At 38.5% G+C, this 27953-nt stretch overlaps 1 protein-coding gene across 12 annotated transcripts in view; it reads left to right on the top strand.

Moving 5' to 3' along the window:
- Nucleotides 1-27953, top strand: part of COBL (cordon-bleu WH2 repeat protein) — a 164238-nt gene that overhangs the window by 41789 nt on the left and 94496 nt on the right. For 6 of the 12 annotated variants that reach the window (XM_061449117.1, XM_061449123.1, XM_061449125.1 and 3 more), the window contains exons 2-7: nucleotides 8216-8422; nucleotides 15075-15285; nucleotides 16016-16244; nucleotides 18291-18335; nucleotides 20667-20761; nucleotides 24082-24165. In XM_061449117.1, coding sequence (XP_061305101.1) covers nucleotides 8223-8422; nucleotides 15075-15285; nucleotides 16016-16244; nucleotides 18291-18335; nucleotides 20667-20761; nucleotides 24082-24165 — 864 coding nt within the window. In that variant the 5' untranslated portion in view covers nucleotides 8216-8222. Of the gene's footprint in view, nucleotides 1-4408; nucleotides 4511-8215; nucleotides 8423-15074; nucleotides 15286-16015; nucleotides 16245-18290; nucleotides 18336-20666; nucleotides 20762-24081; nucleotides 24166-24972; nucleotides 25191-27953 lie in introns of those variants that run through there. The other 6 variants (XM_061449127.1, XM_061449121.1, XM_061449126.1 and 3 more) reach the window with 5 other exon arrangements.

Below are 27953 nucleotides of genomic sequence, written 5' to 3' on the forward strand. Positions count from 1 at the left end.
GGTTTACTATTAGGCCAGGTTGGACAGAGCCTTCAGTGGCATAGTTTAGTGTGAGGTGTCCCTGCCCATGGCAGGGGGTTTGGAACTAGATGATCTTAAGGTCCTTTCCAACCCTAACTATTCTATGATTCTATGAAAACTAATGTAATTATTGGGTGCTCATAAAGCCTGTTCAACTAGTAAGTTACCTTTCCAGGCCTTAGAGTGTTACTGGAGAGCTCAGTGTGGAGTTGTGGCATGAGGCACGTGGGTGGCATTTGTAGTGCCCTTGCAGAAATACAGCTGACTGGTAGCAGAGTGAGTGCAACTGAAGGATGCGTGTTTACCTGCAACATATGGAGGATGCAATGCCAGGAGTGATTTCAGCTTGCTTAGAAATGCTCTTGGCTTTGTTTCCATGCCAGTGTTTTTCCACAGGTGAGCGTGGTTAGTTAGAATCCAGTTAGCCAACATAAACCTGACTATAATTTCATGAACAATGCTAAGAAATCTCACTAGGTGTCTTGCTAGGTAAATGATTTGACCTTGTGGTTTTTGCAGCTCGGCCACTGGATTTGCCATCTGCAGGGAACTGGGTGTGCAGTGTCTGTGGTTCTAGCCTTCTGTCTGCTAATCTGAGCATCCTTAAAACAGCTCAGTGAAGATTTGAAACCACTAAGAATGGAGCAGTGCCCTACGCTTGGATTATTAGCATGGACACTAACCAATGCCACTGTGCTTAAGCATCAGTAACATTAAAATAGAATCATTCTGTTTTCTTATTTAAGCATACCACTCAAAGCAGTCTCATTTAGTCACAGTAAAGGAACTGGACAACATTCACATGAGCAATGATTTCATTATTGTTATCACTTCTATTATCATCATCATCATCATCATCATTACTATCGGTTGGAATGGAGTGAGACTAATAGCTCAGTACTGTGTAAGTGGGAAAAAACAAATGTGTGTGGATAACAGAGGAAGAAGTAAAAAATACTGGTGGGAATAAGACTGGGTAGTTGGTTACTGAGTGCTTTGCACTAACACATTGCTGATTCCCCTCAAGTCACTTTAACAGCCATTGCTTGGCAATCTTTTGATTCTGGTCAGTGTGAAACAGAGGTAGTTTTTGTTCAGTTGCTGGTGGCTAAACATATTTCCGTCCTAAAACCTAAATGTCTTTTGCCTTTATCTGTGTTTTGGTTCATCTGGACTTTCTTCTCTGACAGATGTCCTTGGGTAAAGACCATGGTTTCAGCATCCCTACCTAGTGTGCTATTTTTCTACTTTTGCTATTCTAGGCCAATTTTTTTTTTTAAGGCATGTTATCCAACCTCCAGTATGAATTGTTAGTGGTTTTTTTTCTGATCACATCTCCCGGGCTAAAGAGTTGCAACTGTTCGTGTATCTCTGACTCAAATATGCAGTATTACCGCAGTTTAGATTGCAGGAATTTAATGTTCCAGAGTAACTCATCTATGCTTTCTTGCCTTTAACCGCAGAAGACTTCTGTTTTTCTTCAGCATATGTTTCAGCAGCTGAGGCAAATATTTACGTAATGTTACCTGCTCTCCCATTTCTCTCTTTTTACTGACGCACAGCATGGTGGAGTTGCATGTGATGGCACCAGCTCGTAGTGTGGTCTTTGCCACACACTGAACATGTGGGTGGTATCTCAAAAGTCCTGTGATACAGCTATTAGTGATACAGACCTCACAGTGCTTGTTCAGTCATTAACTGAATCAGGCATCTGCCCAAATCCTGGGATTTGGCTCCTTTTTAAAAGATTTTCTCTAGGGCCTGTGTTCTATTTTGTTTTGGGAACTGATACAGGTAGATCTGTTAGGCTCCCTAGTGTGACTATGATTAATAGATGTGAAAGCATTTGTAGGCTGTAATACTGTTCTTTGATCAGTTAAAGCTCACTCAACATATAGCTCTATCCTTACTTTCACTCTGAGGGTTCTCGAAAGGAGCAGTGAAGTGCAGGTAATCAAGTGTTCATGCTTATGACTTCTGGCCCTAAAAATTGACTGTATCATGAAACTGATACGTGAAATACTTTGTACTGGATCTTGAGGGAATGTCTCAGTGACTGGAAGGAGGATTAAACTTTTATTGGAAGATAATGTACTTTTAACCTAAAGTGTAGTTCATGTATAAAAAATGAGTGTATTTGGGGATACCAGCCATAGGCTAGTAAGTCATTTGGCATTCCTGCCAGAGGATGAGCTCTTGATAGTTCAGCCACTTAGTGTCACTGCTGGAGTCTGTAGTCCCAGGCGGATAGAAACCAATTTTCTCTTGTTTGGCACCTGTGCAATGATTCACAAGCAGTGGAGCAGCCAGGTCTCTGCCATATGTTGGGACACATCTCAGCTTCTCATGAAATGGGTCACATCTGGGGAGAGATCCATGGTAGCAAAATTTATAACAATGAGCTTACTCGCCTTTACTTTTGAGACTGGGAAACTGCAGCACAATGTTTTTTCATGATTGGTTGGTTAAGTTTGTGAAAGGTGTGAAATTAGAGGTACAATGTTAAGGACTACTTCCGTTACACTGTATCATCTCACCTTGACTTATTTATTTTTCTCTGATTTTACCCTTGGGCAAGCATGGTCATGTACTTCCACCCCTGCTTCCTCTTCTGCAGATGCTTTCATTCAGTTTGCCTCTGGTCTTTTATTTTTTTCCCTTCTGGCATTAAACCTGATTTTAAAATACATAAAGCTGTAGGGTTTCTCATCAGTAGAATCAGATAGAAGATTAAAATATAATTAACTTTCATTTCTTTGCCAAAAACAAATTATTTTTTCCTGTCTATTTTGGGTGACTTTAGCACACCCACAAGGGAATCATTTCATCATGTCTGTCAGTGTGATCCTGCTTTAGAAATGGAATGATCTTTTAAAAGTAATATGAAATTCAAGTAAATATTACAAAAGAGAAAAGTGTGAAATAATTATATGTACTGTAGTACCCAGGAACTCCAATAAAGACTGCTTAAATAAAACAGTATTATTTAAAAAAAAAAAGTAGTGTAAGGAACCGTAACTATTCCCTGAGCCATATCCATGTGGGAGTAATCCAGTTCATTAGACCTTGGTGTCTGCTGAAGATTTCAGCTGTTTAGAAAGTGCCGTACTTGTGTAATATTATAAATGTTATGAAATCTTGTAAAATAATACTGGAAAGAAGTTATTATAAGAGTAATATATTTTAGACCTGTACTTTAACTTCTGTGTATGAGACAATTAAAGGCTGAATCAGCTCCTGCCTCTTCAGTAGTTACAGACACTGTTGTGGTGCTCTCCTAGTTTCTCTTCTCCATCTCTGTCGGATTTCTTTAACTTTTGTTTTCCATTTTCAAAAGTCCTGAGATAGTTTTACATTGGTGCTAATAATCTGTTTGTATTTCCTTTACATTTGTGTTGCGTTGTACTTTTTGTGAGCTGCTGCGTCTAGAAGCTAGAGGGATTTTACTTGCGAAGAGGAAACTTGGCTTATTATAACGCGGGTGTCTTTTTTCTCAGCCTGTGATCTGAGTTTGCTTTGACATAAGCAATGAAGAGTTAAATGTTCTCTGAAGGTATCTGCTTTGAAGGCTGGATTGCTAGGCAAGAGTGACTTCTGTAGTGCTGTGTGTGTCCTCATGGTTTGGAGTTCAAGGTGTGCCTCAGGGCTGGGTTTCTAGCTGTGCAGTACAAGTCGCCAGAGAGGGAGAGTGAAGGTACTCATCTCCTTTTTTTTTTTCCTTAAACAGCAATGTGCATGAATTTCCAGTCAAAAGACTACAGGAGTGTGACCACCTGAAAGCTGAAAATGTTTACTCCCTCTTTTCCACCCAAGGGACATGCTGTGCTTAGCACTGAGCACTTCCTGTTGTTTTATGCCTTCTAATTACAAGATGGGACATATACAGATTTCACAGAGTAGCCCTCTGTAACTGTTCCAGGCTTGTGCATTGCATTGACAAGACTGCAGATTGACTTGACTGAGTTGGAGGTCTTGTGCTAGTTGTTAGCTATATCAGAAATTAATTTTGCCTGTAATTCTGGTGTGTTGAAGGGTGGTTGCTTTTCTGGTTTGGATTAGTCTGGGGCTTTTTTGTTCTTGCTTGGAGCTTTTACCAAATTCCTGGTGATATCCATGGGATGAAGTCTGACCTGTACCTGTAAAGCTGCCTTTGCTTTACAGCTAGGGCAGAGAGGATTCCAGATTTTCTTGAGCATGGTGTGTGTGTGTGTGCATGTTAGACCTTATGAGAATAAAGACAATCTCTGCATAGCATTCCCATGGGGTGGAAGTCCCAGGACCAATTCTGTTTGAAAGAGGGATCACGTTTTTGCAGGATGGGATTGTAAAGTCCAGGTTGCATCCTATTACTTGGTAGTTATATATTAATAAAGTGTAGGTCCAAAGGGCTTGTGTTACTTTGCCTAGAAGTTCTTCATCTGGCGAAACTTTTCTTCATCTCTGTTGCATTTCTTCTATGTGCTGTGCTACAGAAACACTGGTCTTATTAGTCAGTTGGCTTATTTTTCCTTTTCCATTTTGAGAATCTTGATGCTGTTTCTGGGACTAGTGCTGGTAGGTTATTTATGTATTCTGCCTAATTATTTCCTGGCTATTTGCATGTTTTTCAGCTTACGGTAAAGTGAGATGAACTATTTCAAGCCTCAGTAAAAAGCACTGTACATTTGTGTATTAGAATCAGCTGATTGCTTTTACTGTGTTTTCCTTATCCTGGGTTGAAGCATTCATGTAACCATGAGTGCATCATATGTTTGAAGTGTTCTTGCTTGTAACTTCATCCACAGACTAATAGCAGATAGGGGTCTTAACATACCTTAGGACTGAGCACAGGGAAAGATGTTTGTGGAGGAAAAATTTTTGTTGAGCTGAATTTACTTCAAATTTAACTTGTACTGAAGAATGGTGTGCAACTTTTTAATAGTGTGTTTTGTTTATAGAGTTGAAAGTACCCATGCTTAAACAGGCTTTTAAATCACACACTTTCTCTGTGCATTTTAGGGGGGGGGACAAAAAGGCTTTTCTTACTGAGTGCTCTTTTATTGTCGTATATGATCACTGTGACAGAGAAATAATTCCTTTTCTTACTCACATTCAATAATATTAACAGGCTTCTCAGCACCTTCTGACTGCAGTTGCTAGAGCCTGTCAAAAGGCAGCTGCTCATGCAGTTCCAAGGTAGTTAGAGCTGTGGGTTTAAGTGTACGCCGTGTGGAGCTAGTTTCCGAGATGGTTCAGAAAGTTGGCTAGCAAATGCAAAACTGCGCCATGTATCACTCTACAAATGTGAACTTTAAAGGGATCTGCTTCCACTGAAATAGTTTGAGATATGTCATTTGGAAAATGTTGAAAACCAGTCATTTAAAGCAGTCATAGTGTTTCAAGGGAGCATGTAGTTTCTATTGTGGAAAAGTTCATATGAGGTCACCTGAAGCTAGGTTAGAAACACTGCAGTGGGAATGTTTTCCCTTTTCTTTTCTCTGATGTCTCTGAAAGAAATGGACCTGCGCTGTCCTTTCTGCGCAGAAGAAAAGGAAAACTGTAGTATCTGAAAGACCCTGACCATGTAGTGCCAAAAAGAATATGCATTGTTACAGATCTTACTGAAGTAAAGTGAGCATCACTGGTCAGTGTGTAGCTGATGCTTTTGATGGAATGATGCCTGATTTCCTGACACACACTGCCCTCCCTAGCCCTAAGCAGTGTTGCACAAGGTCTGTAACTGCAGATTTGGCTGTAAAGAGTACATAAAAAGTGGCCAGATAAAAATTGCACTTCTGTTTCAGAGCTATAAATTGGTATTAAGGTGTCTGGCCTTGTTTGCCTGTTCCTTCAGAAAACCAGGTGCAGCTTTACGTTGATAGGGAGGGAACAAGCACTGTAGCATAATCACAGTTTACTTTCAGGTCCTTCATCAGGCTCAAAAATCATTCATCATTTCTCCCCTGAAGTTTGAAATCTCTTCAGTTTCAGCTGCTTTCAGTTTCATTCGTTTTATTACCATTGCTTTATTTCTTCTATCTCTGTTCACTGTGAGATCTGGAATTTACAAGTCCAGGTAAACCATAATTAAAGACCCCCTAGTTCTGCCAAGCTCAGGACACTTGGCTGCTTCTTTTCTTCCCACTGTCTTTTGTACTTCGGGAGGAGCACTGTATTGGAATTGTCCCCTCCCACAATATAGGACAAGCTTTAAAAAACAAAAGAAGAAAAGCTTGTTTTAAGAAACAAGTTGTTGTGAATCTCTGTGGCTGCTTATGTGCAGTTTCTGTTACGGAGAGCAAGAATTACATCATTTGTAAATTGATCTGAAGTCCTTAAATATTGGACTGCATGAGTAAAACTACTCTGGCACGATCTAGATTTATGCAAAGCTCCCATGCCTCTCCCCACCTGCTTACAAATAACAACTGTAGGCATATGTAAAGGGCTCTTGAGCAGAAGGTGAAGCTGAACATACAAGATCAAGATGGACTTACAAAAAAGCAAGGTAGCTTGACAAACAGTAAAGGCTTGAACTTTTTATCACCACTTCCAGGGGGAGCTGCAAGTTAGTGACTGATGACTGTGTGACTCATTGGGTGTATACAGGATAAAAAGTGAATGTTCAGGGAAAATTTCCCATGGAAGAGAGATTGCTGTAAATGTGGAATGTGGAGGTAACTCTCCCTGTGTATTTGTAGAGGAATGCCATTTCGTATGCACTCATGAAATGAAAGAAAGTATCTGCATCACTGCTAATTTTGCACTGTCCTGCTGGGATCTCACTGAAAAATGCATTTTCAGGGCAGTGTAGTGATTTTGTGCAAGTAGAGACATGGCATAGAAATTGTTGGTTGCAAATGCTGATTAAAAAGTGTGGGGGGTTTGGCTTGTTTCTCTGTGTGTGTGTGTGTGATGTAGCTCTTACTTTTTTTGTTTTATTTTTTTCTCTTCCAGAAGCTTATATTGGTAATCCAAACTGTGTGTTAGTCTGTTTGTCTGTGAGAGTAGAGATTATCTCTAATTAAAGAAGTGCTCGTTTGGTATTAACTCTGTTCAGTTTTTAATTTTTATTTTTTTCTCCCTGAACACAGTTTCACTCTTGATTGATTCAGCCATTAAGCTTTGCAGGGTATTAAGCATAGAGTGTTTTCTCTGTACTCCTCTCTTCTGGACCTCTTTTTGTGTTGTTTGCACTTTGAAAATGATGTGCAGAATCAGTCTATTCTCTTCCTGCACCCTAGAATCAGGCAGATTTAAAAATGCAGGCAGTAAGCCTGGGTAATAATTTCTCAGTAAATATTTTACTGCTTTTTCCATCTGTTACACTAAAATCTGACTTAAACTAGGCATAAATCTAGTCAGAAGAGGTCACTGGGATATTAATCATCAGAATTAATCCTCTTCAGACATGTGCTTGGTATAAGGCCAGCTATTCAGAAGTTTAACAGTACACATATGGCGCTTATCTCTCTGGCTGCTTGCCAGTGAAGTAAACTTTGAGTTTGTGGTGGTTATGTAGCTCCGTAAAGTACACTGCTTGTTTGGTGCAAGTTATGCAGTTTTTCTGTGTTGCACATAGCCTACTACTGGAGAATGAGTTCTCTTCAGGGTGCTTTCAAAAAGCTATAGTCTCTTAGTATTAGTTGCATGGTAAGGAATGATTCCATTCACGTTTGACCTTTCCCTGCTGCTTCCCTATGAAGTATGATGAGCCAGATTTAATACTACTTAGAGCAGAGGAAGAGATGATACTTCACGTAGAGTAATACTGTGGAACCCAAATATAACTGAATGAAACTTCACCCTGCTTCCACTCCTGCTGCTCTGACTTGGAGGAAACATTCATGTACATAAATACAACTCTTTCTTGAGTCAGGTCTGGACTGGACCCAGCTTTTCTGTTAATCTCTTCAGAGGAGTATGCTTTGTACTCAACAGAATAATGATTATTTCATATCCTAATTATGGAACTGATTCATCCCCTGGGGCATGGAAAACAAACAGTAGGAGTGAGTGCATCATTAAAAAATTAGCGTATTTTTAGAGAAGAGGCAAAATGCAACTCCATTGAAAAGTTTCATTGTAAAGAAAAGTGGCTTGGATTAGAGAAGCTTTTTTAAACAACCTGAGATTATGGCTGAAAGAGCATTTTTTTATATATATACTTTGCTCACAGGAAGTGATTAATTATCTTCTTGCTTTATTTCTCAAGGAGAAGAATGAAAGCTCGTGCTCCTCCTCCACCAAGTCAACCTTCTGCTGCAAGTAGAATTCAGCGCGAGCACAAGTCACCCACAGAGACAGCTTTGATTTCTGATCAGAACCTTGTGAGCGTGAAGGAGAACATGATAAACAGATCGGTGGACTTGACAGTCATTTTACCCAGCGGGGTGGAGCAGAGGAGCACAGTACAAGGAAGGTAAGGCTTTGATTAGTTCTCACTTTCTGGAGCCCTCTGTTCCCAGTGGTGTACTTCCTGATACTAAAGTCTCCCGTTCTGAGTTGATGGGAGTTTCTCTGCCATGCTTCTCTCTGCATTATAGGCAGCTTTTGTACCAAAGTCTCCTGAGGGCTATGTATAAAGGACCCTTCCTACTGGAGCAGGAAGGATTTAGCAGTGATTTTGTCACTCTCTTCCCAATGTATCACCCTCAATACGTGTATGGATCTGTCTTTTCCATGTAGTGTCACTAGGCTAGTGTTAAGTTGTATCACATCTCGTAATACAGAGTGGGTTTGGTGCAGTGAAAGTAGGTGCTGCTGGCAAACAGAATTCCTGACAGGATGCCTGTCTGGAGTCATGCCGAGAAGCAAGTTCAGAAGATGAATGATTCATTGCATTCAGAGCTCCTGCCTTCACAAATACATTGCAGTTGTGTAGACAGCAAGGCATCTGCTGTTATTTAGGAAGCCTTTTCTGTATAAAAGTGTATTGTTTTTTTTCCACAGGAAGGCAGGTTCTCATTGTCACAGGGTACAATCAAGGGCAAACTATACTGGAAAGACAGTTTTGAGTTAATTTTCTTCACCATGGGAGCTCTTCTTTCTCATTCTCTCTGTAAGAACTGTTTTGAAAGAGGAAGACTTACTTCAAGAAAGAATTTGGAAGTGTTCTAAAAATATATTCAATACTATGATGAAACCGTAGCAAACAGAGGTATGGTCAAGACACTGTACAAAGGGATAATACCATGTTAGGAGAATATGTAGATGACTGTTGATAAATCAGGGTCTGTGCTTATTTTACATTTGGGTTTTGCAGTAGTTTGTCTGCATTCCTGTGAAATTACTCTTGTTGGTCTGATATATTAGTCTGTTTTGATGGTTTGTCATCTAATGTGTATTGATGGCTGAGGAAGATGCATATAGCAGAGTGCAGTGTCTGGTACTTAATTCTTCACCCTACTTTTCTTGTAAGAATTGGTGTTTGCTTAGAGACTCTTAGTAGACTAGTGCAACTTGTGTGAGTCAGCCCCAAAACCAGAGTGATGTTAAAAGTTTTAAGGAGAGCAGTGCTTATCAGAGCTCTCAGATTATGCATTTAGTGATTGAGCTTTTATGGGGAGAGTTGGACTAATAAGTGAAAGAAGAGAAAAAGCCTAGAAAGTAGAACAGGACATGAAATGCACTGGCTATTGGGTCCCAAGGAAAGGTAGTGCTATACTGGCAAATACAGGTCGCCTGGGAGCTAACGAGAGGCTAATCTTCATGCAGCATTTTGTATACTGAGATACATAATTGCCATATGGTTAGAAAATATTTTCTTTTATCTGAGAAAAAAAAACCCAAACACTCCCAAGACTACAAGAGTGGTGTTCTGATGTGACCTTTTAAAGAAGCTACAGGAGCAGAGAACAAATGGAAAATCCCAAGAAACACGCTGTCTCTCACAGGTGTTTTTTATTCTTGCCATTGCTAGCTATCACATACATGGAGACTGAGTAATTTATTTGAGTTTTTGGTTTGTGGACTAAAACCTGTAAGAAATGTCAAAAATTAAACCTTAGGCATTTCTCTGGCATTATTTGTATGGTCTATGTTAAACGCTCTAAGCAACCAAAACATTCTCTTGGTTGTTTTGTGAAGGTGCCCACTTCTTTCCATTGCATGACAGGTCTAGGCCCTGGATTTATTAAGTTCCTGCTTGTGCTAACTGATTATCACCAGTGCCTAACCCAGGTAGTAGGTATTCTCCCCCAGTGCTGTCTTGAGCACTTGGAATGGAAAGTTAGTGACAAATATCAGGCACTAATAGTCACCTGTGGGAAATGGAAGACTGTGGAAACTGAGCAGGGAAGTAGGTCATCCCAACAAGTTATGAAATAAGGGTACCCTGTATTGAGCCCTATATTACAATTGTATCAGACGGTGAACAGACCTCATGTGTGCTGCTATTCTTTCTAACCGCTGCAACACGAAATTCTGTACATGAACACTGGTTCATGTTTTTAGAGATGTGGAATACAACCCAAAAAAAATAAATAGTGAAATGCATCTGAAATATTTAGGGGATGATCTGTCTTAAGTGTCCAGGTTTGGGTGAAAGTCCAGGCATTCTCATCTTTTTGCACTGTTTTGACATGGCAAGCTGGACACCTACAAAGTACAATGATAAGCAGAGGTAAGCATTTAATGATGAAGATACTAGATTAAAACAAAGAAGTGTTTAGTTTAGTTTGAAGCAAGTTTGTGAGCTAGTGCAGGTAATAAACTCTTTTCCATGTTCATTCATTTTATCTATGGTGATATCATGGAAGGACATTTCAGACAAATTCTGCCATTGTTTATAGTGCTGTAAATCTTGAGTATTTTCATACCCATAATAAAAAGTGAATTCTGCAAAATCTGTTCTTGAGTACCCAGGGTAAATAGCTTCTCTGTTGCAGAAAAAATTGTAAAACCTTGCCCTGGGCATCATCATAATGAAAAACAATTCTGTAATTTCAGGAATTCAGTTCATAGACGTACACTAGAGGATGTTTGCAAATAACTACTGTAGTTAATTAGTATCATTTAAGGTTATTACAAATGAACCAAGTTAAAAGTCAAAAAATTTATCTTTCAATTTGTTTATTGTACGTAAGCAAAGCAGCATGTTGTTAGTCTTACTTTGCTTTTTATAAAGTTCCTATAAATATCAGCAACAGGGTAGAAAATTGTCATTAAATTTCCTTGAAAGATAGTTCAAGAAAACAAGAAAATGTGTGCTGTTTAAAGGTATTTTATAGTAATCTGGAATTTTAAAGTAGATTTATTTATAAAAGTTAATTCAAGCTGACAGTCTCTCTTTTAAGAGTTTATTGTCATCCTGTAACAGTTTATTCCAGATTTTGGAAATACATAGTACAGCTCGGTATTTACTGTATACGTTGCTGATTGTGTAGGAAGACTTCTTACCTTTCCGTGAAGTGCCTGCTGTGCTTTGGAGCATGAGAAGATAATAATGACTATTTTCTGTTTTTAAATGAAGATAGTGAAAACATAAAGACCTCAGGTCAGCCCCTTTACACTACTGTTTCTTTTCCAATCACTTGTCACTTTAAATTGCTAATATATGTTTGGCATTGACCTAAATAAAGATTCTTTCTTCCAGTTGGAGATTGTTTTTTAATGGACATTTGTAGCATGAAAGTTGAAGGTAAGAGGAAAGTCAGTGTCATTTGATAGAGTACAACTTATCCTACACATTTATTTCCTAGATGTACAAGGCTGTATTCTAAAATAGATCTCTCTGTGTGATCTAAGGAGATCAGGCCAAGCCACACTCAAAACAACTCAGTTGCTTTCTGCCTCTTAAACTGTAGCTGTCTTTTCTCAACAGGACGCAAGCGGTCTGATGTGCTCAAACTTCATTGTGGCTTCAGCCTGATAAATGTTGCTGACAAAGTAGTTATTCTTTACTGTCCAGAATTGGTGTTAAATGTCAAACAGCTTAGTAAAGTATATGAGAACAGAAAGTACTCTCCTTTGCTAAAAATAGTTGTCTGAATCTTAAATTGGGTTCATCCTTCAGTTTTATTGCTGTGCTGTAGTATTTGCATAGCAGTCATTGTTGTTTGGTGTCTGTCACAGTGCTTGGTTTCTCCAGCCAAAATTTCAGCAACATTTTATGAAAGTAAGAAAGTAATGTGTTTCTGAGTAGTTGGAGAGGCAGGAGGCATTTACCTTCCTCATTTTGGCTTTAGAGTTAATCCTTTATGATCAGACCTGCCTGAATTTTTAAAAATAATTATATACAAATAAATATAAAAAAATTAAAAATACCAGGTCTCAAAAGAAGGTTAAAATAAAGTGCAGATATGTCTGGAATAGGATAGAAGCAAATGAAGGAATGACTCTTTGCATCTTACAAGAACTATATTCAGCCCAAGGTTAGAAAGAAAAGTTGGTCTGGATCAGTAGATGGCTAAGTACCATTCTCTTGCTGTGTTTAGTGGCTTCTGTGTGTGGCATATACATAGAGTTACTTAAAATGAAACTTCTATTTAAAATCAAACTGTACTGTATTACAGTTTAGAAGGAAGATTTTTCAAGTTGATGAAATTGAAATATGATATAATTTTGTTCCAAGGACTTGCAAGGTCCTTGTTGCAAGATCCTTGTTGCAAGGACAAAATCCTCTGTCTCCCTCCTTTCTCTTCCCTTCTTCCCCACCCCCAAATTTTTTTCTATCCTTTTGAAGTTTTGAGGAAACTATTTTCCCAAATTTACATTTTGGGAAGAGCATGCTATTCACTTTGAAGTTGTTTCAAAAACTTCAGAGATACTGCTTAGTTTGTACTCCTAAATGATACAGGCGAAGCCTGGGGATGCTTCTCATGGAGCAGTTGCATGTTGTGAGCAGCATGGCTCAGGATGGGATCTTGAAGACTTCCTTAAGTGTTACATTTAAAACACACCTGCTGTGTTATCAGCAGTAAGATGAAACTTCAAATTTGGTTGGATTTTTGAATTGTTCATTGTCTGGAAAAAGATTGTTTAACATGGGTGATTGTCTGCAGCTTACTTTCCCAGGTGGCTGGTGTGGATTCTAATCTTGCAGTTGTACTGTTGCCTCTGAGCATACTTCATCGTTTCAGTGGAAGGTGCATGGAATCAAACTGTTATTTTGATGAACTATATTTAGAAAAAAGTGCTGATCTTTTTTAAAGAAGTGTTTTTAATAAAGTAGTTTGCATGAGGCAAGATAACTGTCCAAATTTGCATGAATTATCACAATATTATGCATTACAGAAATATATTAGCATTCCACTTTAAATAGAAATGTCTAGCACATAAAACACCGTGTATTGCGGTTCTGTCTGGTTATTTGCTTTTGTCTGAAACAATAGTAATAAGGCTGGGGGAAAAAACACATGCAAATTTTAGTTTAAACGAAATATGTCTGTAAACAGACGAGCTAAGATTTATATCAGGCGGACTGACACTTTTTTAAATGCTGACTGCTGCACAGCTGAATGAATATTCATGTAGATACTGGTGTAGGTGGGGTTCTTCTGTAGTTTGGACTTAGTGTAAATGTTTCTTTTGGTTTGTGATGTGTTACATGAATTGAACATGGTTATGAAATGCAGACATTTGCAACTTGAGAACAGTGCCAAAGAAGTTATCACGAAGTGACCTGGTACAGTTTCAATTTAGATACTACATGTTTCTATTTAGATGCTTTCTACGTTAGCAGTTACCACAGTGCTTCTGTTTTTCTGAAGACTCCTATACATATTAATGACATCTGTTTTCCTTGTTTGATCTTCAGTCATCATCTTCTCACTGTGTTCTTGTTTTTTTCAATGTGATCACCTATTTCAGAATTTCCACCCTTTGCACTTTTTCAGCTCACACTGTGTAACTCAGTTAAACTTGAAATAGGTTACTGTAAAGAAGATCCTTTCATGAGCGGGAAGAGCTGTCACCTACATACGTTTTAGGCTTTCAGCTGTTAATAAGGGACTTCTTTTGTTTTCCATTCATGTCATCTTTGCCATTAGCTCTCCAGGGTTCTTCACCAACTTACTGAGCACTTGTTGGCCAGCAACATATACACAGAAGAAGATGGGTGGCAGCAGTTTCTCAGATGCCAATAGCTTGCAGTTGAGGGGCAGTTCTTGAGCTACAGATGTAATGATACTGGTTTATGAAACCAAAACATTTCAGAAAAAAAACCCTCCAGATTTATTAAACCTGTTTTCTCTGATCCTGGATGGAATTTTAGGAAGGAAGATTGAAAAAAATGAAACCCTTCAGTACCTTGGTAGAAGAGAATTTCTGAGGTGTGTAAGAACATGGTTCATATCTGCTATGTCAGGCAGCATCAATCTTCAGTGAATGTTCAGTTAGTGACATAAAATGGAGTACCTCCATGCAGAGGTGTGAAATAAGAGAGAGGCAGTGACTGACTCTTAACCGCATGGTTTAAGAAGCATATCTGCAGTAAGAGTTCTTGATGATGCAAATACTTAAAACCAGATGTTTTTATGCAAGGCTAATATTCTCACCAAAATAAATATGGAAAGGATCACTTGTACTTGGAAATATTGCTGGTGTCAAATGGATTCAGGGAAGTTGTCAAGTTGTAGAGCCAGAAAAAAAATCCTGTCTACCTTTTGTTTCAAATTTAAATGTTCCATTTTGAGTTGTGCTGTGTGCTACATTCAAATCTAGGTGGAGTTTACCATACTGGGAGCGCATCACTTACTTATATCTTGTCTTCATGTACAAGAACAGGGTTTGAATTGGAGAATTTAATGTATGGATTTAGCTGTTAAGATGCACTCTGTCCGCGTTTGGCTTATATTTGTTAGTACTATTACTGGCACTGTGTTCTGCCTCATAGCGAATAGTTAATTGCCAGCTCATAAATGCACACTGAAGTGCAAATATATTTAATTCCTAACAATTTATCTGATCTGTTTAGCATTTCAAAGCATTAGCACTGTTCCCTCCCAAAGATGGCTAACTAGTGACACATCCTCAGCTTGTGTTGTCTTTTTTTTCTCCCATCTTAAAACTGAGGTAAATTTTTTAGCTACTGCTTTTTCTCACACTAACAGTAAATGTTTTTTTCTGTACAGTAAAGCTGTGATGGATCTCCTGGTTGATCTATGCAGCCAGTATCGCTTAAATCCATCCCAACATAGCCTTGAACTGAAGTCTTCAGGAACCCAGCAACCTCTGAGTTACAAGCCAAACACTTTGATAGGAGCACTGGACGTAGAGACGGTACTTCTGAAAGAGAAGGTTCCTGAAGAGAAGGTGAAGCGACCTCTGCCAAGGGTCCCTGAGGTTGGTATTCTGTATGGCTAAAATGGGGCAATGAAACATTATTTCATTCCTATTATTTCAAGCAGTTCTTCCAATTTTTGGATCTTCAAATCAGATGGGAGAAGCTTGAGATTGACTGTAACCTGCTTTACTAGCATAACTGATTTCAGTGCAGTCTGGCAGGTGAAGGTCTGGACTCCAGCATTTAGACAAAACGTTACATTGCATGTCGTTGAATAGATTGAAATCTGCTCTTATAAAGACCCCTGACTGAAGATGGGGGTGATTGAAATTTGCAGTAGTGGCTGAAGTGGCGGTTGTGAGATTGTGTGGTGGGAAGGTAGGGTTTTGGTGGTATTTCATTTGCCATACTTTATTGAGGATAGGGGAGAAGGCTTACTGCTAAAAAAGGTATTTCAAACTATTACGAAGATTCAGAAGTAGCCGTTTTCCAAATATGTTTGCTGAATCAGTATATGTAATTACACTGCCATGCCTTTCAGAGATTCAAAGATTACGTCTGCCTGATTCCTTTTCCTTATTTGCCTGTTCTTGTGAGTGTCTCCTTAGTGACAGGGGAGTTCTATTTTTTTTTAATTATTATTTTTTTAATAATATTTTTAATAGTATGCATGTGCAGTAAGTTTCCCTAGGAGTCAAGACAATATGGAGGTCCCTAATGCCTTTCTCACTGGGGAAGAAGCCTAGCCATCACAGAGGGAGGGCTGAGACTTTGTGTCTGTTTCTGCAGAAATCTGTGAGGCTGGTAGTGAACTACCTGAAAACGCAGAAGACTGTAGTTCGAGTTAGTCCGGAGGTGCCTCTCCACAACATCATCCCAGCTATTTGTGAGAAGTGTGAAGTCAGTCAAGAGCACATTGTTCTTCTGCGAGATGGCATCACTGGGGAGGAGCTGGAGCTTACCAAGTCCTTGGAGGAGCTGGGGATAAAAGAGCTGTATGCCTGGGACAGAAAAAGAGGTGAGCTGAGACTGAAAGCAGTCATGCAGGGTTAGATGAAGTGCTAACAATATTATAGGTGACTTAAAAAGCATTTGTGCTCTTGTTGCTTTGGGGCCCAGCTGAAACAGCAGAATGACATCTCAGTCCTGAGAGCTGCCTGGCTTTGTTCAGTGAGCCGTGCCCAGAGCGGCAGCCAGGACAACAGTGTGCCCAGCCGTCCCTGGCTGCTCTTGGGCCTTGTGCCAGGCTGGGCTGTCCCCTGGCAGGGTGCAGGTTGGCCTGGGGCAGGGCAAAAGGAGGAGCTCTGCTACCTCCTGGAGCTGCTGTCAGTACAGGTGTGTATAACACGGAGGCCTTGTCCAGGCAGAGCTGTCATCTACCTGTGCTGTGAGTTGGAGGGGAAAAAAGAAGCAACATGCCATAGTCATGGCAGCTGCGAAAGCTGAGAGGCAGAGGCAACAGACCAGGGTTTATGAGAAGCAGACTGTGGACAGGTTCATAGACAGTTCCTTTAAGCAGCAAAGCTACTGATGGTTTAGTGAAGAGGAGCTAAGAGGTATTTGTATTTAAAATTATGTTCTCTTATTTATTCATTCGCACTTTCTATTCTCATAGACGATATTGTAGCCTCAGCTTCTTGGACTCGAGTTTTATCAGCCAGATTGTGTATTCAAATAGCATAATTATGCCATGTGCTTTAAAATGCACCTGCTTTAAAAATGCACTTCGACAAGCGCTACTTCCTTTTGAGATCAGAAAGTGATATTCATTAAAATTGTCTCCTGCAGTTTGTCTCTATTGATATGACTTGCAGCACAGTAAATGTACTTATTTATTGTTTAGGTAATGTCAGTCTTGTAGGTGCTGAGCAGCAGGCTTATTTTTTATTTATATACTTACTTATTTATGTTGACATTCTGTCTCTTCTTTCAAACTCCTTTGGTAAGTGACGGTTCTATCTCTATGTAAGTCAAATGAACTTAGACTTTTAAGTAAACCAGATGTCTCCTTTTCTTTTGAATTGTTAGGATGGTCAAAAAAGTGGCTGACAACATGTCATAACTCAATTGCATGTTTGTTTTTTAGGATACGTTTGCTGTAATTAAGCTAGCCATTTTGGAGCACTGTAGTGAACATGCTGAGTATTCATCAGGATTCGTTCAGCATAGTTAAAAGACGATGTCTACAGTAATTAGCCTAAGCCTTCCTTAAACTCTTTTCCTTTAAAATGAAAGCAATGGTGTATATACTAGTGCAATAGTGGTCCTTGAATGCAGCTGTAGCTCATACATCATACAGACTTTACTTCAGTGCTGAATTTATAGCAGAAAATTATCTAAATTGCTTTCTACATCAGCTTTTATATATATGTATATATATATTATTCTTTTTTAACCTTTCAGTATGCCTTTCATTATAGTGAAATCCCCCTTATCCTATTTCAGCCTTTTCTGCCTTCCTCTTTACTTTGCCCCATGGTGTCTGATGAGAACACTGGTAAATACACATAAAATTTACAGAAAGTTCCCTTTGTTCCAGCAAATTCCTCCTTCTGTGTTCTCATTTATAATCTCCAAGAGGAATAATTCCATTGTTTTCAGAAGCAGTTGGTGTATGAATTGTGCACTGAGTAGATGTTCAGTCTGTTTAGTTATCAGAACAGATGGATTCTTAAAACACATTCCCACTGGCAAGTAAGGCATCAGACATGCTGAAAGCATAGGCTGTGCTTGTAAAAGTTGGTTTGAGAAAAGCTTGTGCTTGTCATTCTCTTCTTCCCTGAAACAGATATACCAGGGGCTGAAGGAATATTAAAAGGCAAGCTCTGCTGCCACCTGCTTACTGAATTCGATTTAGCAGTTGAAGCAGCTTCACAAGTGAATTAATACAAATGCAGCTAAACTGCTTCTTGGAGCAGCTCTGCAGGTCTATTGTCAGTCAACATTTTTTTCTGTAGCATTTAGGAAAACAAGCAGTAGGAGTAATTAATGAATATTGTGGCTTATGAGGCGAATTAAACTTTAATATGTCTTCTCTTGTCGTTTCCTTGCCTGCATTTTCCAGTTCCTCCATCAAAAACTCAGTCTGAACCTTCTCTGAACTATAGAGGTACTGTACAATGCCGCTGAGGGAAAACCGTCTTTTCCTTCACACTGTGTTTAATGTGGGTTTGGTAGATGGATCTTTAAGAACGTTTGCTGTAGATAAACAAGCTATTTTAGATCTGTGTTGTCTTTTTGCAAAGTGTTGTTTACATGTCTGTGCTTTCAATCAGAAAAAACAGGCTTCTGTGCCTACTGCTTCTTCAGTAATTGCCATTAAAATGCCAGCAATTAACAAGACCTGTCATTTAACTGTTTTGTGGTATGATGTGTTTCTTTATAGATTCCAAGCATTTTCAGGTTGCCTAAAGCATGACTAGTTGAATTTCAGAAATACTAACATTTCAGAAGTCTCTCAGATGCAAGATTTATTTAGTAACAAATACATAGTATTTTGAGATCTACAAAGTCTTCCACTGAATTCAATTTAAATGTAGTGATGCATTTTAGTATCAAACCCGTGTATGTACATTGAATAACTCTGAGTCGATTCTGACTTCTGAATTGCTATGGTAGGTGGGGTTTGATTGGGTTGCATTGGTGCTTCTACTTCTAGTTAAACAGAAAATGTGTATATCCTTTCCATCACTAAGTATGTTATATTGCTCTAATTATCCTCAAGAAAGGTATGGTTGATTTTTAATTTGCTTTACTACTTTGCATCACTAGTAAACACAACATAAAATAAAAGTGTAGATAAGTTCTTTAAGTTTTCAGGAAGGAAGGAATTCCACTAGCAAGCACATATTACCTGAGGGCCTGTTATCTCTTGGCTTCACTAATGCCAGTACTTTTCCTTCTAATCTTCTGTCATTACCTGTTTTGGCTTCCTCTTATACAAAGCACAGTACTAGAGAGAATATCTACTGTATTTAGTTAAGAAAAATTGATGCAGATTTATAAAAATCCCTTGTTGTTCTGAGATTATAGGCGATGAATTCCAATTTATTGGCGGTACACGATGTTTAATGGTAATGTTGATGGTCAGCTGCTACTGACATGGCTTATGCCAGCCTTTCATCATTATTGTTCATAGTTGAAGACTGTGTAATGGAATCATGATCCACATTTAGTTGCAGCCCAGCTCTGAGCAGAAAAACGTCAGTTTCTGGTGAATGAGCATATTTAGCTCTTAGGATTTGAGGAAGGTATTAATTTATTGCTGTATTTTTTTTTCAGTGGAGTTGCAGCCTTTCTTAAGGATAGTTTCTCCTTATTTTCCTCTGGGTTCATCATCTTTACCCTTCTGCTGTGCTTTGAACTACTGTATGTTCTTAACACCTTCTAGTACCTGACATTGTTGATACGCAAAAGTGATTTGTGTGAAAATCATGTGCTTTGTGTGAAATGCAAATCAGTTAACGGGACTTCTGGGATGAGGATTTTATTTTTTGAAATAAACCTTTATTTTGTGTCAACAAACAAGTCATTTTGCATTAGCTTCTTAACTGTTACTAAATAAAGCAAATATTTAGAAGAGAAAGCAATTTTTTTCTGTACATTAAACTTTCTGTGTGCTAGTGGGATACTCTGATAACTCTGGGAACCAGGGAGAAATCTTTATAGCATTAGTGTCCACTAAAAAAAAGTGGGAGAGCTTTACAGTCTGTACATTGAATATCAAACCAGTGGTTGTTCCCTGTAATGCATGGTTTTACCATTTTGCTTGGCTCATGTGGGGGAAATTGAAGGGAGACTAAACAGTCTGAGAATTCATACAGTTCCTCAGCTAGTTCAAGGAGGACATGCATATTTGAGCTCTTACCACCTGAAATGCATATAAACTCACCTCTTTTCCATCCAGAACTGAAAGCGCCAAGGTGAGAAAAGGAGTACAACCAGCTGGCCTAAGTTGTAAGGAGAACCCCTTTTCCAAATAAAAGTCTTTTTCCTCTTCATGGAACTTTATCCAGATCCATGTGGAGAGTCTTTCCATTAAATTCACTGTGCTAAGTCAGCCCTGTGAATTGTTAAGGATACTTAACCATCAGTTCACCCTTATCTCTTTTTGAAGGTCTTTGAGTACTCCAAGAGTGTTAAGTGAGACATCTAACAAGCAGCTCTGAAGACTTAGCGATTTGTTTTGTCTTATAATGATTACTAAATTGTGATTGCAAGCGTACTACAGTTTATTAAATTATTCAATTATCCTCCATTAGATTTCAGAACAGCGAAAGTTTGGAAAAAGAAAGTGCAGGATCTGCCAGTTACTGGAGAATTCAGTTCATAACATCTCCAGTTCATAAAAACACAGCATTAACCCAGGATGTTTTAAAATACTGATCTTCTGAATCTTTATTTCAGAAATGTAAAAAATATTCCATTATAATTGTTTCAGAACCAAGTCGAAAGACTTCAGTAAACAGTGATGCAATAGAAAAAGAAAAGACAAGACTTCTGGGATTGTTTAATGCTGATAGAAGAAGCAGCAAGGTAAGCAATTGTGTACTACCTCACTAAAATGAATTGGTTTTTTTTCAGATGTATTACGTCTGTGGGTGATGGTGTTTATGGGTGGGTTTTATCATCCCTCCCTCCAAGGAGTAATCTGTTAGCAGGTGCATAAATGATATGCAATTAGTGCAACCTGATGGAGATCTCAGCTGCCTATTGAAACAGCCAGTCACATTTACCATTTACCTTCTTTTTTAATGCTGTGGGTTCGGTAGATGTTAACAAAGGGCAGGAGTTTCAAGCAACTTATGTCCACTTCATAGTGCTCAGATTACAAAATGTATTCATGAAAGAACTGATATAATGTAGAACAATTATGATATCAAGTAGAAGTGTCTTATTAACTCTATTGTCTGTGGATGATGATAAGTTTTATGGCATTTATATCTTTAGAAGTTCTGTGTAGTCATGCTGTTGCCATCTTCAAATCCATAAAACCAAATAATCAGGTGTAGAAGAAATAACTTGCAGTACTAAACTGAAGGATCAGTATCTGATGGGGCACATTAGGCATTTTTAACTTTGTTTTTAATCCTGAGTTGGAAAATTAAAAACAGAAATTCTGTATAAAACAATTCTCTGCTGTTGAGGTGCCTTTATGAAAAATTTGTCAGTCATCATGGGAATTAAATATAGAAAAACTTTTTAACTGAAGAAAAACGCCAATGGACTTTTGACTTCATACTTTTTGCAACCTTCACTAAAAATTTTGGTGTCAACTGATTTTGAATCTAAAGTATTCTATACTCTAGGATATAAAAGTAAAAGGGGAGTTTTCTTTTGTCTAGTTTAAAAAAGCCCTACAAGGCTTTTGAAGTGAAAATATAAAATGTGTGTCTGATCAACTGGTACTAAGAAACTCATGCTTGTTAATGGACCAGCATTTCATCTACCCTTCTAGTTTTCTCAGTCATGTTTTAAAAATGTGAAAACTCTTTATTAGTAGTCTGCCCATTTGGTTACGATCAAATCTGGAGTGCTTTTGCAGGGGAATAGCTTAATGGACACTGGGAATTACTGTGTTGAAAAATCTGATCTGTCATGAATGCTCAGCTATTCTTAACACCTTATAAAGGACACATGCAAACTGTATTCCGTGAGATAGGAAGTCAGTCCCTTTCAGAGTGTTTATCCTGTGTAGGAAAATTATTTCCCCTGTAGAAGGAAACAGAAGCATAACTGAAGCAGTAATGCTGTATCGGCCTGGAACAATTGGGTAAGCAGCGGAGGCAAGAGGCTTGAGCCTCTAGAGCATGCTGCAGGTCTGCAGTTCCTCTGGAAGAACTGAACATACTACAGCGCGCAGTTTCTGAACTATAGTTTGTTCTCTGATTCTGTATTCCTAACCGTCGGTATGAACTGTGTGCTCCTGGAGTTCTAACTCCTGCTGCAGCTCAGATTTAACTTGTAAAAATATTTATGTTTGTAACCTTAAAAAAAGTTGTCATAAAGCATCCCAATTCTGTGGTTACTGCAGTGTGTTTCTCACACCTGAGTTCAGGGTGACTGTCAAAAGATTGTAAACTCCTTTTTTTATTATTCCCTTCTTTATGCTTGATAATCAAAGACAAAGGAGGTGATACTCTGAGGATTTTAAAAATACTAATTTTATTAGATGCCAAGGATATTGAGGATTAATTAACAAGTTACAAGTAGTATTTGACCTGGGGAAAAGTAGGAACTCTGCAAACAAGTCTGTGAGCTTCTAAATCTGAGGTAAAGGTGTAAGTTTTTCTTGCCACTAGTTCTGACAAGTTAATTGACTTTTCTTGGTCATTCCTTTTTTGGACTCTTACTTTCAGATGGCAAGTACTCTGTAGGAAAAGAAACTAAATCAGTCACTTGGTTTAGTCCAGCAAGGATGTCATTGTTGCCTTTTCAGTACAAGCCTCAAGGAGTTTGAACCCAAATAGGTAGAAGGGTTACTGAAAACTGGAGAACAGTGCAGCACACAGGAGCTAGCAGATGTTAACTGGCCATAATACATCTGGCTTGGTACTGCAGAAGATTTCCAGCCAAAACAGCAAGTGAAACTGCTGAACTTAGCAGAATGAGGGCAAATTAAATAAATTCTTAAAAGAAGGATCTGGTAGGTTTATGAAGGGATTATATGATGGGAAGCCCAGTGACTTCAGGGCACTGAAAAAGAAGGCTCAGAGCTCCTACACTCTGCTCTTCACACTTATTCTTACATTTTTTTATTTCTCCACAAGACAAGTTGGCTCTTCTTGTTTTATTTTCTTTGTTTGCATTAGCAGTGATGCTTTTTCTCTGTGTGCATGTATGTGATCATGCATAGTCTGTATTTTAGAACTATTTGATGGCAAGAATTGTCCAAAGTCTTGCACGGTAGTACCACTGCAGAGCTGCAGGTGTTTACAAGGGGAAGGCAGTTTTATTTTGCAAGGGAAGAAAAACATTAGCCTATGTTGCTAAGTGTCCTGGATCAGGTGTCACTGCATGCTACAGGCCTGCACTCAGATTTCCATGCCCACACAAATGCTTTCTTTTTCAGCTAGCTCACCAAAAGCAATAGCTGTGGTATGACAATACACTAGATCTAACTTCTTGAAAGAAACTCTACTATATTATAAACACAGACATAGACTGAAAGCAGAGTCCTCATGGTTGATAGAAATTTCTTGAAAGTATTTCTTTGGTTAACTTTATACTGGCAGGCTTAATGCCAGATCAGGTATCATCTTGTTCTCTCCATTCTAATTTTATGCTGGATCAGTTGCTTTCTGTTTTTCTGCACCTGGCATAAAAAACATAAAGGTGGCATGAGCTCCCTGTGAAATGTAATCATGTGCCTGAGGCTATACCCAGATCAAATTGGCACTGCTAAGCAATCCAGTAGAGCAGAGGTCCTGTGCAGACAGTCATGGGTTGGCTTAATTAGGTAGGGTATATGGTAGTGCACAGAAACAGTCCCATCACTGACGAGGGTCACGGAAGAAGTTCTCTACTTGTTCCCCTCGGTCTGTGGATATAGCAGAGACTTAGGTCTGGTTCCTGGTGATGTACAAGTTGCTAACTACCTGTTTTCCTCCTTGCCCAAGAATTGTTCTGTTTCTTTGTATTATTCTTCTTAAATCTTTCTGCTGATGGATTTCTTAGGGCCTTGCCCACACTAGAGAAATATTTCAGACTACTTCGAAGTTTCTCAGCAACCAGTTACAGAACTACTCAGAGTGTTTGTCTTGGTTCTGTGATGAGGTTTGATGCTTTGCTGTGGCATGGGTTTGCTTCTTTCTTTCCTTTGCTGCTGCTGTGTAGGATACTTGTTTGTGTTGCAGACAGAAGAACACTTGGGGATGAACAGAGATTGTGGTGAGGAGGATGCTTTTAGTTCTGCATCTACAAGTGAAGGAAGCTTGGATGTAAGTACTAACACAGCTTGTAGATGCTATTGCATTCCTATTAGATCCTGCAGTTTAAATAAACAAAACCCACTGCTATTCCTGATGCTTGGCCAAGTAGAAATAGCTTTCTACTTAGCTGGCTTAGTTACGTGAGCACGCTGTTCTTGTATCTTGATGAAGTTAAAATGCAATGCACTGTCTTCAAATAGTACTTGTGAGCTTCACTATAAATAAAGTTTCTTTCAACACTAAATTCTAAGCAGATGTGAGCAAAAAGTGTTTTAACCAAGGACATAGGTGTTGTGACTGTAAGACAGTGACAGTACTGCATGTTGCAAAAGTATGTTTGCCTTATCAGTGACATTTAAAGGGAGCTTTTCTTTTATAAAAACACACCTCATACTTATCTCTTTGCATGTCTTCTGCAGCATGGCAGCATTCCATTTGTTTCATAAGTAGCTTGGAGGTGGAGAGTACTTTTTTTTTAAATACTGGAAATAACAGAAATCATTTTCCTGAAGTATTTCAGTAGGTTTTGGGATACTAAAATCCTGTGAACCGCATTTAGGATGTTTTTTTAAGTGCCTGATGGACTACTAAGTTGTGAGAATTTAGGTATCTAATTAAGAAGTGTGAATCGTAAACACCTTTGTAAGGTTGTTCTGGTGGACTGGTAATCATAGTAAATGCTGTGTCTTTTTGTTGCCTTTTTTAATTGCTTGGCTTTTTGTTATCATACTTTCAAAACCTGGAGAAGACTCTGTTGATGACATGGTAGAAGCCTGAAACATAAGGTTCAGGTCTGAATCCCCCTTTCACAAACAGGTATTTGGAAAAGGAGTGCTGATCTGCAAAACATACAGCCCACTAGCTACAGAGGAAGGTGACAGAAAATTGTGGAAAAAATGGAAGAGTGAGAGAAAAAATCCCAGATGAAAAGGATAAAGAAGTCAAAAGGGAGAAATGGACAGAGAAATGATTGGCTGTGAAGTTTAAAAAAAACTAACTTTGCAAATCTGTGAAGACTTCATAATGAAAGAGTGCTGAAAAGGAAAGCTGCTTATGACACTAAAAATTTGGGTAACACTATAAAGATGAATGTTTAGGGAGGCAGCTTTGTTAACAGAGTCCTAGTAGAAGGTGATGTGGGTAATTGAAATATTCTAGGTAAAAGTATAGAAAATTAATTAGAAGCTCTGCCAAAATAAAATATTTTCATGGTTTGTATTCACTGCCATTAAATGTTAACCTCAGTATGTTGATGCCCAAGTACTAGAAGAGGAAGAGGAGATTCCAAGTGAGAATAAGAAGATAATGCAGATACCCTGAACTAGCTTTTACACTGGTGTTCAGTGCTTTCCTCAGAAAAGAGGCATCTCAGTTCATTTTTGGAGGTAATCTTACTGGGCAAATCATAAATGAAGATCTGGTTTTTTTTCATTTGACGTTGATGAAAAGTTTTCATTACTGTCTTGGACATGTAACTGTCTCCTAAAGGCACAGGTGATAGGGAGCAAAGGGATCTGTTTTCTCTGGAATAGGTTGCCCAGGGACGTTGTGAATGCTCCATCCCTGGCAGTGTTCAAGACCAGGTTGGACAAGGCCTTGGGTGACATGGTTTAGTGTGAGGTGTCCCTGGCCATAGCAAGGGGGTTGGAGCTTGATGATTTTAAGGTCCTTTCCAACCCTAACTATTCTATGTTTCTATGATTATTCAGTTACATGAACATTCCAGAAATTTAATTCTTTTCCCCTTGCTCTTAAGAGCAAATAATCTTCAAAAACAATGTAGCCCTTGTTCAGTGTTTACATCTTTCACTCCTGGCTTGACACCTTTATTTGTATGAGCACCTATCCTGCTAAGATGTAAGTGCATACTTAAATGAATGTGTTGACATAGTTCCATTTTAACTTGGTACTATTCTGTTAAAGCCTGCAGAAGATGTATAAATCTGTATAACAGATCCATTCAGCAGCACAGAAGGTCCTTCCTTTGAACGGGCTAGATGGGCTTCAAGAAAAAGCTCAAAAATTGTGACTTCTTAGATGTAAAACTCTAAAATGCTGTAAACTTGGCATACACAGTTGGCGTAGATAACTTGCGTTAACCTAGGTTAAACTCAGGTGGAAATGCCAATGAAAGTACTTTACAGTTTTTTAAATTCAGCTTAACAGTTCCATATGGGCTAGACTCTGAAACCCTTGGTCATTCTGAGTAATTATTTATTCCACTTGCTGAAAAGATATCCTCACTTACTTTGATGGAACTGAGTATCCTATTTAAAATAAGTGGTATCTTACATAGCCATATATATGTGAAATAGACATTTAGAGCTCATTATATAGATTCATAGAATCATAGAATAGGTAGGGTTGGAAAGGACCTTAAGATCATCCAGTTCCAACCCCCCTGCCATGGGCAGGGACACCTCACACTAAACCATATCACCCAAGGCCTCATCCAACTTGGTCTTGAACACCACCAGGGATGGAGCATTCACAGCCTCCCTGGGCAACCCATTCCAGTGCCTCATCATCCTCACAGTAAAGAACTTCTTCCTTATATCCAATCTAAATATAATATAAATAATAATAATATAAAAGTTTCATTGAGCTGGGATAGAACTTTGACAAAATATCATCCAGTAGATTATCTTTAGTAATTTCATCAGATTTAGTAATTTCATCAGATTTACTTTCTGTTTACTGTTTTGTGTCATCTGAAAGTATTTTGCATTCGTTGTGCAGGTGTAAAAGCCAAAGTCTCAGATCTGTTACTGAAAAGAAAGTGGTTTGCCATTGCCTTCATTATAGTGCCTGACTGTATCAGGAAAAAATCTTCTTGCCTGTAAGGAAATAGGCAACTCATGAAGTAATACTGAGATAAGGGCATTTAAATACTTTTCTCATTGTTACATGTTGGTGATGTGCTCTGAATTGTAGAAAAAAGCAATTATTCCATTTTGGGTATTGACAGGTTTTTTTTTGAAAACCGGGGGATATGAAGGAATAGAATAAAGGTATAAGAAATAAGAGATCCTTAGTATTTATTCAAGCACAAGTTATATTCAGTTTTTAACCACCAAACTATTATCGGTGGCATATTTACCTAATTATTGTTAGAATTATTAATGCTTCTAAAAATACTTTGGATTGTTGATGAGGAATCAGATTTTCAAAATCAAGATGGGAAAGACAACACTTAAGCTTGAGGTGAAAGGGCATTTGTTCACAGTATCAGCAAAAATAAAGGTGAAAAAAGAAGAATTTGTTAACACCTTAGAGAGTGTAAAAATGCAAGAAAAGAATTCTCCATGACAGTCCTCATGAGAGCAGCAGTTCATTATACCATACACAGGATCTGAAATCTAATGGAGTACCGTAAATAAAGCAGAAATCTTTTCCCTTAATCTGTTCCAGTTTTGTGCTAAGCAGATGAGCTTTATATCTGGGTTAACTTTTCATGAATCAAATGCTCTTGAAAGATACTGGTGTGTAAGTACAGCATACAAATAAAGGAGTTGGAAGTTGCAGCACAGTTAACCGTGTTCTGCTTTTTGTGTGCCAAAGACAGACAAAACTGCAATTTAAAACAGCTGGGGGGGGGGGGGGGAAGGAATTTAACTCTGCCGCTTGGTGTCACTATCCTCAAATGAAAAGTTGATCAAGATGAAATTGGGTATTTGGAACGCAGTACTAAAATTAGATGTTTTTATTTTGGGGGCCTTCATGTTTTCATAAATCAAGACCAAAAAAACACGTCCCAAGCCCTGAACGATGTGTAGCTCAGAAGTGGACTTTGTTTA

The sequence above is a fragment of the Pezoporus flaviventris genome, unplaced genomic scaffold (assembly GCF_033815535.1).
Source record: "Pezoporus flaviventris isolate CSIRO_AGI_PZ_B2104156 unplaced genomic scaffold, CSIRO_AGI_Pfla_v1 ptg000007l, whole genome shotgun sequence".
In the NCBI taxonomy this organism is placed as follows: Eukaryota; Metazoa; Chordata; class Aves; order Psittaciformes; family Psittacidae; genus Pezoporus; species Pezoporus flaviventris.